This window comes from Erinaceus europaeus, chromosome 12 (genome assembly GCF_950295315.1).
Source record: "Erinaceus europaeus chromosome 12, mEriEur2.1, whole genome shotgun sequence".
NCBI lineage: Eukaryota > Metazoa > Chordata > Mammalia > Eulipotyphla > Erinaceidae > Erinaceus > Erinaceus europaeus.
Window position 1 is genome coordinate 68,612,383 of NC_080173.1, and position 14,569 is coordinate 68,626,951.

At 38.0% G+C, this 14,569-nt stretch overlaps 1 protein-coding gene across 8 annotated transcripts in view; it reads right to left on the reverse strand.

Annotated features, from left to right (window-relative positions):
* LOC103108101 (acetyl-CoA carboxylase 1) overlaps nucleotides 1-14,569 on the reverse strand; it is a 338,374-nt gene that overhangs the window by 62,425 nt on the left and 261,380 nt on the right. For all 8 annotated transcript variants that reach the window (XM_060203908.1, XM_060203911.1, XM_060203907.1 and 5 more), the window contains 2 exons: nucleotides 6,396-6,551; nucleotides 2,514-2,660 (listed from right to left, as the gene is read on the reverse strand). In XM_060203908.1, the coding sequence (XP_060059891.1) occupies nucleotides 2,514-2,660; nucleotides 6,396-6,551 (303 nt within the window). The remainder of the gene's footprint in view (nucleotides 1-2,513; nucleotides 2,661-6,395; nucleotides 6,552-14,569) is intronic.

The following is a 14,569-nucleotide window of genomic DNA, read 5'->3' on the forward strand; positions in this document are numbered from 1 at the left end:
TGTTCTCTCTTTGGAGACCATCATGTTCTGATGATTTAATGACTATGTAGTATCAGTGCATTTACATTGAGCACTGGCTCTCAGAATATGAACGGGTCTATTTTTTTTTTCCTTTATAAATAAAACTGTTTCTTAAACCTACGTTCAGATGCCCATTTCTTTACTCCAAATCTCATCAACATGAGTTCCTTCTGTTCCCTTCACATCATTCTTGGGATAATATGTAAAGTGCCAGGCTTATGACAAACTTGTCTTTTTGGCCAAAGAAAATTAAACTGCAATAGCCAAAAGTCAACTTGCCCTGATAAAACTGGGCTGAGTATGTGGAAATATATCCTACTGACACATTGTCATCTCTTAGGCACAGCTGTCCCTCAGAGCTCTGACTGCTGTACATTGGTCAGTTTCTCAGAAGACATACTTCTTTCAAGTTCAAGTTATTGGTAAGAGAGTTTGGTACTAATAACCCACCCTCATTCCTGTAGAGCAGTACCTTATAATCCTACTACGGCCATTGACTGACTGCAAACTAACAGTCAGCCCCACTCCTAGTCAATCATAATAAAAAAAAAATTTTTTTAAAAGAAGGAAAGAAAAAGGCAACTAAGAAGTGTAACAAGTGAGAAAAAACAAAGAGCAAATATATATACTATAGACAGACACACACACACACACACACACACTGCTAGTTTTCTAGATTTCAAGATACTGAAGTACCAGGCAAAGAAAAACATATATTTCTGTACTGACTCTACTATTCATAGGCATAATACTAAGAAGCTGTTGAAAGGGATATAAAATATTCTTTTTCCACCAAGCTTTGTTGGATTTTACAAGGGTTAAAACAAATCTTTAATTTTTTTTTTTTGGTGTGTGTGTGTGTGTGTGTGTGTGTGTGTGTGTGTGTGTGGTCTTTGGGTACAGAGTCCCGTATAATAAGACTATTTGTATTCATACTGGCAGAGTAAACACTACATGTTCATGCCCAGGCAGCTCTGTGCTTGTAATTTCAGCAAGAACAGAGCTGGGTCCCTCTGGGACTTCACTATTCCCCCAGTCTCCATTCACTCAAACACAAAAAGAGAGCAGAGAGAAAGCAGGAGAGAAAGATCATGGCAGGAGGTTTCACATAGTACTGCAGCTAGCTTTACATGGTCAAAAAATCTCATTTTGTGTTTTAATTACATTACCTAAAACAGTTTTTCTCTCAGTCCCAAGTTCACAAGTGTGCCTTCTGTAAGTGAAGACCACACTGCTCAATGAGTCAGAAATCAAGTCTAGCACAAGCTTTCCTTTGCTGTCGAGGAGCTCACTAAGTAGATACTACACACATTGGCATATACCTCTGTTGTAACTTTGTGTGTTAATGAGTATACATCTGCTCTGGTCAAATTCTGTGTGTTCTTCCTTCCCAGAATCAGGTCTTTGCTATCTGTCAAAGCACTAGATTAGAACTCTTGATAAAAATCTGATATTCTCCACATAGTCTGGGGCTTGCATCCTTCTTAATACCAAATCATCTACTTTCACCATTCACTACTGTATTTTTCAAAAAATTTTTGAAAAGAAATTAAATAAAATGGAAAACAACTGCAATTTATCTCCAAGGTTTACCCAATTTGTTTATGATGAACACATAAAGAATACTCAAAAGAAGTGAGATTTAACTAGGGGGTATCTCTAAGGTTAAAATAAAAACCTAAAAAACAAAAGATGAAAAAAAAAAAACTAACACTTTTTACAATAGAAGCATAGTTAAAATCAGTGAAAACAATCTCAGTGCAGCAAGTAAGACAGAATATAACTTTACATCATCATTAAGAGCGAGCTACATAGGAAAAACTCTACAGCTAGAATGTATTGGGTAAATAACAGAAATGTGTCCTGTTCTTTCCATTTATAAAAACCCTTGGATCTGAATGAACCCGTTCAGGAAGAATATATTTACTATGCACACAATAGCACCAGATCAAATTACTCGAGCATGGAAAACATACCAAAAATGCATATTAGTATGCAAATAAGTTAAAAAAAAAACAAATGAAAGCATCAAGCAAAACAGTGCTTTAAATGTTCTATAAGAAATTTCAAAAATTCCAATTGCTACAGGAACTGAAAATGAAAAAAACTAACCAGACTCGATGTATTTTCACAAAGCTTTAGTTAACAATTCTTGACTGATCATTTCATCTATATTTACACTTATTTCCTTGCATTATTTTGAATGCAAATACTAGATATCAGACCACTTCATATATGTCTAACAACAAAAAATACTTTTAAAAACAATACTTGTTATACCTAAGAAGTAAATATAAATTCAGTGAATATTTCTAAAGAGTTATTAAATCATGTAATTAATACTAATTTATAAAGAATTTTACCAACCAGACTTCTATGTTGTCTTTGCCACTTGGGTATCTTAATGATATTAAATGGCTACTGCCTTGACAGCTGATACCAACATTCACAAATATATATATAGCAGAGGAGAAGGGGATTCAAATACTTGCCTCATTTCCTCCTGGAAGTCTGTTCATGTGAACCAGTTGACCTTGATCATCCAACACGAGCTCAGTATATGTCAGCATGTCAGAAGGCAGAGGGGGGGATGGCAGGAATGCTTGTGTGGACATCGACTCCCATAATTTAATCAGGGACTAGTGGTAGAGAAAAGTTTTGACTATAAGTGATAAGTAGCATTTCAACATGGAAAAACAAATTACTAGCATTTGATCACTTTGGGTTTGCTTTGGTTTTGCCAACTTTCCTGCTGAGAGTCTAAACGGTGACCAAACTATACAATTCTTATTTCAGTCAAAGTAGATTCATCATCATTTTTCACTGTTATGAATAAAAAAGAGCCAGATCAGTCACTGAGGGTTCCTGAATGACAACTACTTTTAGAATTTCCATGCTCATCAGCTTTGTTTACCGGCTATAATTTAATTTAAGATCATAAATTCAAAGAATGATAATTACAAGTTATGATGAGAAATCCAAAGACTTGCTCACTGCCTAGAGGTTTACCACAGACCAAATCAAGATTAATCCGTCTTAGACTTAATTTAAAAAAAATTATCTTTATTTATTTGAGACAGCCAGAAATAGAGAAGGGACAGTCATAGAGGGAGAGAGACAGAGAGACACCTGCAGCACTGCTTTACCACTTGCAAAACTTTCCCCCTGCAGGTGGAGACTGGGGGCTTGAACCCGGGTCCTTGCACATTGCAACCTGGGCACTCAACCATGTGTGCCACTGCCAGGACCCCCAATTTTTTATGTTCTGAGTTGACTTAAATGTCTTTCATAATTCATTGAGAAGCTCTCAACTTTGTGACCAGACCTGTGTAGTTTTAAGTAGCATTAATTGCCCGTGGATTAGGATTAACAAGAAGTGATCTTGCGGAACAAGTGCTGTGTGCTAACCAATAGTGCCACTGGAGGATAAGAAGAGCTCTCAAAATTCTGCAATAGAAAGCTGTTCCTAAGATTTCATATTGGTCTTAAGAACAAAGTATATGGAAAGGCTACTCCTATAGCACCTCTATATTGAACCACAGGTTTTAATTTTTCACCATACAAATAGCATCATATATAGACCTTGGCATCTTATCACACATAAAAATCACCTATTTTCTACATGTCAAAATTAAGACACTTTTTTAAAACAAATTTAAATACTTTATGATTTCTAAACTTAATAATAAGAAGTCCAAGAAAATTTTACAGAATAAAAAACATTAAGTAGTAATTAAACCCTCTTAAAATAACAGAGGGAAGGAATAGCCTAGGGAAAAAAATCACAACAGATGAATGTACAGGAAAGTGAACCACATTCACACTGTATTGAAGAAGAAAGTTGCTAATAGAGCTGCTTTATTAGCAGCATTATCTTTCTGATATCTTTTTAGAGCTACAGGTCCAGATAAGGGAATTAGGTCACCAGAGACATAAGACAACCTGTAAATGTGCACGGCAATTCTAACCAAATTTAGAAAAATAGATAACTATCCAGGTTAATTCAGTATAGTTTCTATAAAACTTCATATAAACAAAACCCTTAAGACCTAGGAACTAGTTCATTTCCTCCTTTGCTTACCCCCCCAAAAATTTAAAGTCTCATTCATACCTACATATCTCCCCCATCACATTATTTTTGTCTATTTTATAGGAAGAGTGATTTTTTTTTTTTGCCTCCAGGGTTATTGCTGGGGCTCGGTGCCTGCACCATGAATCCACAGCTCCTGGGGGCCATTTTCCTCCTCTTTTGTTGCCCTTGTTGTTGTAATTATTGATGTTGTTCGTTGTTGGATAAGACAGAGAGAAATGGAGAGAGGAGGGGAAGACAGAGGGGGAGAGAAAGATAGACACCTGCAGACCTGCTTGTGAAGCAACTCTCCTGCAGGTGGTGGTGGTGGGGGGCCGAGTGCTCGAACCGGGATCCTTATGCTGGTCATTGCGCTTTGCGCCACACGTGCGCTTAACCCACTATGCTACTGCCCGACCCCCAGTGTGTGATTTTATTTATACTGCTGACATTAGGAAACAGAACCAAAACTCAACCTTTAGGCTAATAATGCCTGTGATAAAGAATGAAGATGTTTCAAGAGATAGGAAATCTTTGTAAATAATACAGCAACTATAGATATAATTTACCAAGACCACACATGCTGCTTTATTAGAATTCAAATGTAGCAATACCGGTAGTATTAATCAGAAAACATAGAAAATTATATATTACAAAATTATTTTATTGCCACTAGGGTTATCACTGGGGCTCGGTGCCTGCACTACAAATCCACCACTGGTTCCAGGTGGATGTTCTCCTTTCTTCTCTTCCTCCATCCCTTCTTTTTTTTTTTTTGCCTGAGGGTTATCACTGGGGCTTGATGCCCACACTATGAATCCAATGTGTGGTGGCCATTTCCCCATTGCTGTTGTTGTTGAATAAGACAGAAAGAAATTGAGAGAGAAGGGAAAGATGGACAGCAGGCCTGCTCCACCACTTGTGAAGGGATCCCCCTGGAGGTGTGGAGCCGGGGAATGAAACTTGGATCCTTGTACTTCGTTCTGTATGTTCTTAACCTGGTGCGCCACTGCCCGGCCCCCCTTTTCTCCTTCCCTTCTTTTTTGTTTTTTATTAGACAGGACAGAGAGAATTTGAGAAGGATAGGGAAGACAGAGAGAGAAAGAGAGAAACCTGCAGGCCTGTTTCAGTGCTTGTGAAGCTTTGCCCATGCAGGTGTGAAACACAGACTTGAACCAAGGTCCTTACACATGGAAATAATGTGTGAGCTCAACCGGGTTCACCACTGCCTGCCCCAATTCATAGATTTTTTTTTTAAAGGACAAATTCAGTATTCTTTTGATACTTTACTCATTATCTACTGAATTTCTGTATTTTTTTGTGGGGCTATACCATTCTTGTCTTCTAATGGAAGAAAAAATTGCAGCATAGTGATGTTTCACCATACAGAACAAAGAAATTTATTTTCATTAGGGTAGATTTCATATTTTCTCATATTAAGTTATATTCAGGTATAATAAGTTTCTCACAAAAGAACTGATATTTTAACTGTATACTATGAACTCTATCTATATATATATACATGTAGATAACTGTTATCTATATTGATTCTCATTATATTAAGCTAAAATATCAGCTAGCAACCTGGGTTTTCTGAAAAATAGAAAAATGAAGGTGGGAGTAGATAGTATAATGGTTATGCAAAGAGGCTTTCAGAAGTCCTAGGTTCAATCCCCCTCACCAGCATAAGTCACAGCTGAGCAGTACTGTTGCAAAAAAAAAGAAAAAAAAGAAAGAAAGAAAGAAAAGGAAAACTAAAGACTTAGAATATTATAGAAATGTTGTGTGGAATTGTACCCCTTCTTATCCTATGGTCTTTTCCTTTTTTTTTTTTTTTTTTTTTAATATTTATTTATTTATTTATTTTCCCTTTGTTTTTGCCCTTGTTGTTTTATTGTTGTAGTCATTATTGTTGTTGTTATTGACGCTTTCGTTGTTGGATAGGACAGAGAGAAATGGAGAGAAGAGGGGGAGACAGGGAGAGAGAAAGATAGACACCTGCAGACCTGCTTCACTGCTTGTGAAGCGACTCCCCTGCAGGTGGGGAGTCGGGGGCTTGAACCGAGACCCTTATGCTGGTTCTTGTGCTTTGCGCCACCTGTGCTTAACCACTGCGCTACCGCCCGACTCCCGGTCTTTTCCATTTTATAAATAAAAAAATAAATGTGAACAGTGTGAAGATATTCCCTGCCTTTTGGGAGTGCTCCTTTCTATACAAAGCTAAGAATGGTAGAAATTCTGGGAAAACCATTCCTCTCTGCAACATGTCAGACAGCCCTATCCCCCAGTAGATACTTTTACTTACCTGCCGAAACATCTCTGGAATGTCATATATGTATGTTGTTCCTAAGGATTGTGCCTGGAACCTCTTTGATTGAAGCAGATCTTTGGTCACATATGGAGTATTGATCAACATCCCATGCAATGGTCCCTGTTTGTCTCCATATGCCTGAAACATGATCTACAAAGAAAAAGAGAATGACTTGGGGAAGTAAAAGACAGAAAATCAGATGGCACTGTGCGCAAATATTATTTCTGAAGACATTTTCTGGTGGATTGAGTAGCTAAGGCATACTTCCTACAGTGGGTACCTGGTAGTATTGCCTCTCTAAATTTTAACAAATTAAAACAACCAACCATACACTACACTCACTTTTGAATTAGTTGAAGTCAAGAAAGAACAGTACAAATTCCACATCTCAGGCAGAATAACAATGATTACCTTATAAAGTGACTTGAATTTTCTATATTCAGAAATAAAGTATGTCATTAAACTGAACATTCCTAGTACTTATGTCGAGAAACAGAAAGACACTGCAGAGACTTCTACTCTCAGCAACAGCAGAAAAGCAGACAGCTCAAGACTTTACTGTATCAGCTATTTGATCACAAGTTGAACCGGAGGCAACTATGCTTGGTGAAACAGTAGATAGACGAAAGACACCTACCAGATGGTTTCACTGATATATGGAATCCAGAGATCTGATACATGTGAACTTTGAAAGAAAAGCAAACAAAAGCAAGCAAATTGTTTCTAAAACTAGTGAGAATTATGATGGTTATCTTTGGGAGGTGGGATGGTAGGGATACAAAACTCTGGTGGCAGTTGTGTAATCTCTTTCTAGAACATATAGTAATATGTAATAATAATATTTAATACTAATATGGAACACTGTAATCTTACAAGCTTATAATCTATTAATCATGAATAAAAAATTAAATTACAAAAAAGAAAGTAATCACAAGTATATTAGCCAAACAAAGGCTTTAGAATTTCTGCAAGAGGTGATTTTTAATCTACCCATCTAATTAGATCTTGTCAACTTACATGATACAACCTCTAGCAAAATAAGTACATTTTAAACATTACATATGTAAAACACACATATCCATCCCCTTAGTATACCCTGCCTGCAATTAGTGAATATGATCTGAAATACATACATTGTCATATAATGAAATCATAATACCAGCTTTTTTAAGTCATTTTAACTCAAATATTTCTGGAAGAGTATTTCATACTCCATATTTTAGTTTTATTTGATTGTAAGTATTTATAAGGGATACGATTTCATATTCCATATATTTAGTTTTATTTGATTATAAGTATTTATAAGGGATACCATTATTTCAATTCTGTTACTATTTATTGAGTGCCCCGATGATATAAAACACTAAGCTAGGCATTTTCTGCATGAATACATAGATCCTTGATGGAATTAATATAAAAAGAGATTGGTATATAAGTAGAATCAGCAACCTGAACAGAGCATATAAGTCTAACCAAAGTGTGTGTGTGTGTGTGTGTGTGTGTGTGTGTGTGTGTGTGTGTGTGTGTGTGTCAAAGCAATAGGTTCCTACACTATAGTCTTATCTACTGGGGAAAAAAAAAACAACCGTATAGATACAGGGTTTGTGGCACTGTTTTGCCAAGCTCCAGACTGAAGTTAAACTGTTCAGTATTAAGCAATGTATGTGTGTATGTGTATGTATATGCACTAAGAAAGAAGTTTATTGGATAAAGTCCTCTAGGCACTTTCAATGATGGCGAGAGTTTAAAATAATACAATGACACTGGACTGATTCTTATAAATTTAAAAACACACTATGACCTAATTATTCTTTCGTGTAATGAATACATAACTATAAAAGCATTTTAAAATTAACATTCATACCAATTTTATTCATAATCAAACTAAGAAAGAAAATCTCAAACATAGATTAGTAGGTAAAGAACTATAAAAATTCTTGAGTCATTAGACCAGCAATGGGAGGGAATATGTCCACAATCCATACAACTTGGGTGAATCTCAAAGATACTATGTTGAAGAGAAGCCAAACATAAAATAGTAAATTTAATCTAAATTCATTCATATGAACTTGGTATGGTATATAGCAAAACTAATTTTTAGCTGCAAAAAGTAGATTGGTGGAGTGTCGGGCGGTAGCGCAGAGGATTAGGTACAGGTGGCGCAAAGCGCAAGGATCACTGTGAGGAGGCCGGTTCGAGCCGCCGGCTCCCCACCTACAGGGGAGTCACTTCATAACTGGTGACTCAGGTTTGCAGGTGTCTTTCTCATCCCTTCTGTTTTCCCCTCCTCTCTCCATTTCTCTCTGTCCTATCCAATAATGATGACATCAATAACAATAATAACTACAACAATAAATCAACAAGGGCAACAAAAGGGGATAAATAAATAAATAATAAAAAATAAGTAGATTGGTGGTTATCTAGAGTTAGAGTTATTGTTTCTTCTACCTTTGACTTCAAAAGAAACAAGAGCAGTTGAGGGGGTGGCACAATGGATGAAGACCTAAGTTCAATACCTGGAATCACATGTGCTGAATTATACTCTGGTACTCACCTCCTATCTCTCAAGTAAATCTTATGAAGGAAAAAAAAAGAGAGAGATAGAATAGAAGTTTACAAAATATTTTATATTATGATTGTGATGGTAGTTATATACATGTATACAACTGCTGAAATGAAACTTTTCATATAAAGTGCTTTTTATTATATATAAATTATACCTCAATAAAGAAGCTATTAAGATGCATATTTCTCTTTTACACTACACATTCTACGTCAATTCACTTAAGCAATGGATTAATCATATCCCTTTCTTCACTCTGAGTACTTAATGTTAGGGTTCATTACAGCTAGTAACATGACACTATACAAGGAAAATGAAATTCAAGTCACTCAACCTTGCTCCTTGTTGGCAAGGGAAAAGAAGATGGAGGCAAGAGACTAATAGTAATAAGTAGTATTAGAGGCCTCTAGATGTTAATTCCACTTTCTATTATGAGTAATAATTACAAGCTGGTAAAGCATGTTTTGTAAGTTTATGAAGATATGTGATATATAGCCTTTTACCACAGGCCATCTAAAGGGCTTCTTATACTATGCAGCTATCAAGAACAATGAACCCACCTTCTCTGACCCATCTTGGACAGAGCTAGAAGGAATTATGTTAAGTGAACTAAGTCAGAAAGATAAAGATGAGTATGGGATGATCCCACTCATCAACAGAAGTTGAGTAAGAAGATCTGAAAGGGAAACTAAAAGCAGGACCTGATCAAATTGTAAGTAGGGCACCAAAGTAAAAACCCTGTGGTGAGGGGTAGACATGCAGCTTCCTGGGCCAGTGGGGGGTGGGAGTGGGTGGGAGGGATGGGTCACAGTCTTTTGGTGGTGGGAATGGTGTTTATGTACACTCCTAGCAAAATGTAGACATATAAATCAGTAGTTAATTAATATGAGAGGGGGAAAATCAATTGTATGTCTCAAAGTTTTTCAAAACACAAACTGAATCTTTTTAATATATAGGCTGTGTATTTGATATGCGGACTCTCTCAAAAGCCTAGACCAAGTAGATTAGAAGCATCCAATAGCACAGCTATATACAAGATACTGGATACTGTTCAGCAAACCATAACAAAAGTACTTTTCAAAGTTAACCCAATTACCAAATAATGTGATGATAACATTAACTATCTATTGTCTTTTTGAACACTAAGACAGCAGGAACCTCACATCTTCACTATAGAGCCCCTACTTCCCCCAGTCCTGGAACCCTTGGATAGGGCCCACTTTTCGGTATGCCTCTCCCAATCTATACCAAATAATATTGCATCCGCCGATCACAACCTAACCAACGCAATGATTGCCACCTCAACATGCTTCACCTCAGACTGTGTCCAGAGACTTCACGTGTGGAATGACAACCCTTCAGCTTCATTACTCGGGTGAGACCTTTCCTTTTATAGTACACTCTAATTTCATCTCAGGTAGTTCACTTTCTAACAAAGTCCCATAACCAGTTTCTGTGAGAGAGAGCTTATGTGCACACGTACCCATAAACTACTGCAAAATATATACCTGAAAGCAGAAGTACACTAGAGTTTGCAGTGAGTACCTCCCTAACACTTCCTCTCCACTATTCCAAGCTTGGGATCCATGATTGCTCAACAATTTGTTTGGCTTCGTATGTTAACTCTCTTTTCAATCACCAGGTTCCAGATGCCACCAGGATGTTGGCCAGGCTTCCCTGAATTTAAGACCCCACCAATGTGTCCTGGAGCTCAGCTTCCCCAGAGACACACCTTACTAGGGAAAGAGAGAGGCAGACTGGGAGTATGGACCAACCAGTCAATGCCCACAGAAGCCAGACCTTCTACCTTCTGCAACCCTCAACGACCCTGGGTCCATGCTCCCAGAGGGCTAGAGAATGGGAAAGCTATCATGGGAGGGGGTGGGTTATGGAGATTGGGTGGTGGGAATTGTGTGGAGTTGTACCCCTCCTACCTTATGGTTTTGTTAATTAATCCTTTCTTAAATAAAAAAAAAAAAAAGATAGGAGGATTCGACTTCCGGAGGCGGAGCTACGAGCAGCAGATCGCTTTCTCTCCTCTCCTCTCCTCTCCTCTCCTCTCCTCTCCTCTCCTCTCCTCTCCTCTCCTCTCCTCTCCTCTCCTCTCCTCTCCTCTCCTCTCCTCTCTCCTCTCCTCTCCTCTCCTCCCCTCTCCCGGATCAACTAGGAATACCAAAGGAGACTACCGGGACCAAAACAAGACAGGACTAGAATGACCACAGGAACCCAGTAAATCACCTGTGAGTACAAACACACATGGCTGGTGACAGAGAGGAGAGAGGGGCCTAAGGAGAGATTAAGTGGCTGCTAACAGTTCAACAGTTTATCAGTGGAGACACCACCTCCAGTCTGCTCCACAACAAGGGGACAGCTGAAGGGAGGAAAGGACTCCCCAGAGACTCACTAAGTGCAACTCTGAGTCTCCATTGCTACTACTACCCTCAGAATCTGGAGCAGCAACAGGGAGGGACACCAGGGGACAGAGATCTAACCTGGAAACTCAGGAGAAGACCTATACCTCGGTGGCATAGCTGAGGGGCTGTGAAAGTCTCTTTGCATAACCACTGGATTATCTCTGCCACACCCTGCTTTATCTCTTGGTCAGGAGTCAGTGATTAAGCTAAGAAGCCTATTGATAGTTTAAAAGCCCTCAGGCTCCCATAGCCTACAGGGAAGGAAAAAAAAGAGGCTTTTACACCACTGAACTCCAACTCAGGGATTGAAAAAACTGTTAACATATATAAAATGGTTAAAACAACAAGAAAAAATATTGGAGACTCGAACCAGGACAAGAGCCCAGCTAAAAGTCCTCCAGAGGGTGAAGCACAAAACAACGAGTTCAACATCCAAACATTAGCTTAGGAAATAATAATAGGAGTGAGTAAAGAATTTGAAAAAATTGTAATCAGAAATGCAGGAACAACAAATGAGAAAATGGAAGAAAATTCTAATTATCTCATGGTTATTAGAGAGCTGAAAGCTGAAATCGCTGAGCTAAGAAGGCAACTAGCTGAACAAGCTAAAACAGTATCAGAACAGGGCAACAAAATAGATGAACTCCAGAAAGCAGTAGAGGGCAGAGAGAATAGAATCTACGAGGCTAAAAACAGAATTAGCAAGATTGAGGATGAATTAGAGACAACTAAAAAAGAAGTAAGAGATCTCAAAAAGAGATTAAGAGATGCTGAAAACAACAACAGAGTCCTATGGGATGACTTCAAAAGAAACAATATATGCATTATTGGCTTACCAGAGGAAGAAAGAGAAGGGGAGGAAGAAAGCATTCTCCAGGCCATAATAGCTGAAAATTTCTCTAGTCTAGACAACACCAAAGACATAAAGATTCAAGAAGCCCAGAGGGTCCCAAACAGAATTAACCCAGACCTAAAGACACCAAGACATGTCATACTTAGATTGGAAAGGAATAAGGATAAACAATGGATCCTCAAGGCTGCAAGAGAAAAACAAAGAGTCACCTACAAAGGAAAACCCATAAAATTAGCAGCAGACTTCTCCATACAAACACTACAGGCCAGAAGAGAATGGCAAGATATCTATCGAGTGCTCAATGAGAAAGGCTTTCAGCCAAGAATACTATATCCTGCTAGATTGTCATTCAGACTAGATGGAAGCATCAAAACCTTCTCAGACAAGCAACAGTTGAAGGAAGCAACCATCATCAAGCCTGCTCTGAAAGAAGTTCTGAAAGGTCTCCTATAAACAACCTGACCACCACAAATAGGACATATATCAAAACACTCTAAAACTCTACAAGAATGGCGTTAAAATATCTTCAATCTTTGATATCAATTAATGTCAATGGCCTGAATTCACCTATTAAAAGACACAGAGTAGGAAGATGGATCAGAAAACACAACCCAACAATATGCTGTCTACAGGAAACTCACCTAACTCAACAAGACAAACACAGACTTAAAGTGAAAGGATGGAAAACTATCATACAAGCCAATGGCCCACAAAAAAGGGCAGGAACAGGGGAGTCGGGCTGTAGCGCAGCGGGTTAAGCGCAGGTGGCGCAAAGCACAAGGACCGGCATAAGGATCCCGGTTCGAACCCCGGCTCCCCACCTGCAGGGGAGTCGCTTCATAGGCGGTGAAGCAGGTCTGCAGGTGTCTATCTTTCTCTCCTCCTCTCTGTCTTCCCCTCCTCTCTCCATATCTCTCTGTCCTATCCAACAATGACAACAGCAATAATAACTACAACAATGAAACAACAAGGGCAACAAAAGGGAATAAATAAAATAAATTAAAAAAAAAAAAGGGCAGGAACAGCTATTCTCATATCTGACATGATAGACTTTAAAATAGATAAGATTAAAAAAGATAGGAATGGACACTACTTAATGCTCAGAGGATCAGTCAATCAAGAGGACTTAACAATTATTAATATCTATGCACCCAATGAGAAGCCATCTAAATACATCAAACTTCTACTGAAAGAGCTACAGTAATATATTAACAGTAATACAGTCATAGTAGGGGACTTCAACACCCCACTATCTCAGCTTGACAGATCATCCAGGAAGAAAATCAGTAAAGACATAAGGGAGCTAAATGAAGAGATAGATAAACTAGAACTATTGGAAATTGTCAGAGTCATTCATCCCAAGAAACTGGAATACACATTTTACTCAAATCCACATGGATCATTCTCAAGGATAGACCATATGTTAGGCCACAAAGACAGCATCAGCCAATTCAAGAGCACTGAAATCATCCCAAGCATCTTCTCAGACCACAGTGGAATTAAACTAACACTTAACAATCAACAAAAGATTAGTAACAGTCCCAAAATGTGGAAGCTCAACAGTACACTTCTTAACAACTTCTGGGTCAAAGAGGAAATCAAGGAAGAAATCAAAATGTTTCGAGAGTTCAATGAAAATGAAGACACAAGCTATCAAAATATTTGGGACACAGCTAAAGCAGTCCTAAGAGGGAAGTTCATAGCTATACAAGCACACATTAGGAAACAAGAAAAGGCACAAATAAACAGCCTGATTGCACATCTTAAAGACCTAGAAGAAGAACAACAAAGGAATCCTAAAGCAACCAGAAGGACAGAAATCACTAAAGTTAGGGCAGAAATAAATAACATTGAGAATAGGAAAACCATACAAAAGATCAATGAAAGTAAATGTTGGTTCTTCGAAAGAGTGAACAAAATCGACAAGCCTTTAGCCAGACTCACAAAACAAAAAAGGGAGAAGACCCAAATAAATTGGATAGTAAATGAAAGAGGAGATATCACAACAGACACTGCAGAAATTCAACATATCATGCGAGGCTTCTATGAACAACTATATGCCACCAAGCTAGAGAACCTGGAAGAAATGAATGATTTCCTAGATACCTACCAACTTCCAAAACTAAGTCAAGAGGAAGTGGATAACATGAACAGGCCCATCACAGCTAATGAAATTGAAACAGTTATCAAAAATCTTCCCAAAAATAAAAGTCCTGGACCAGATGGTTTTACAAATGAATTCTACAAAACTTTCAAAGAAGAACTAATACCTCTACTTTTAAAAGTCTTCCAGAAGATTGAAGACACTGGAATACTCCCTGCCAGCTTCTATGAAGCC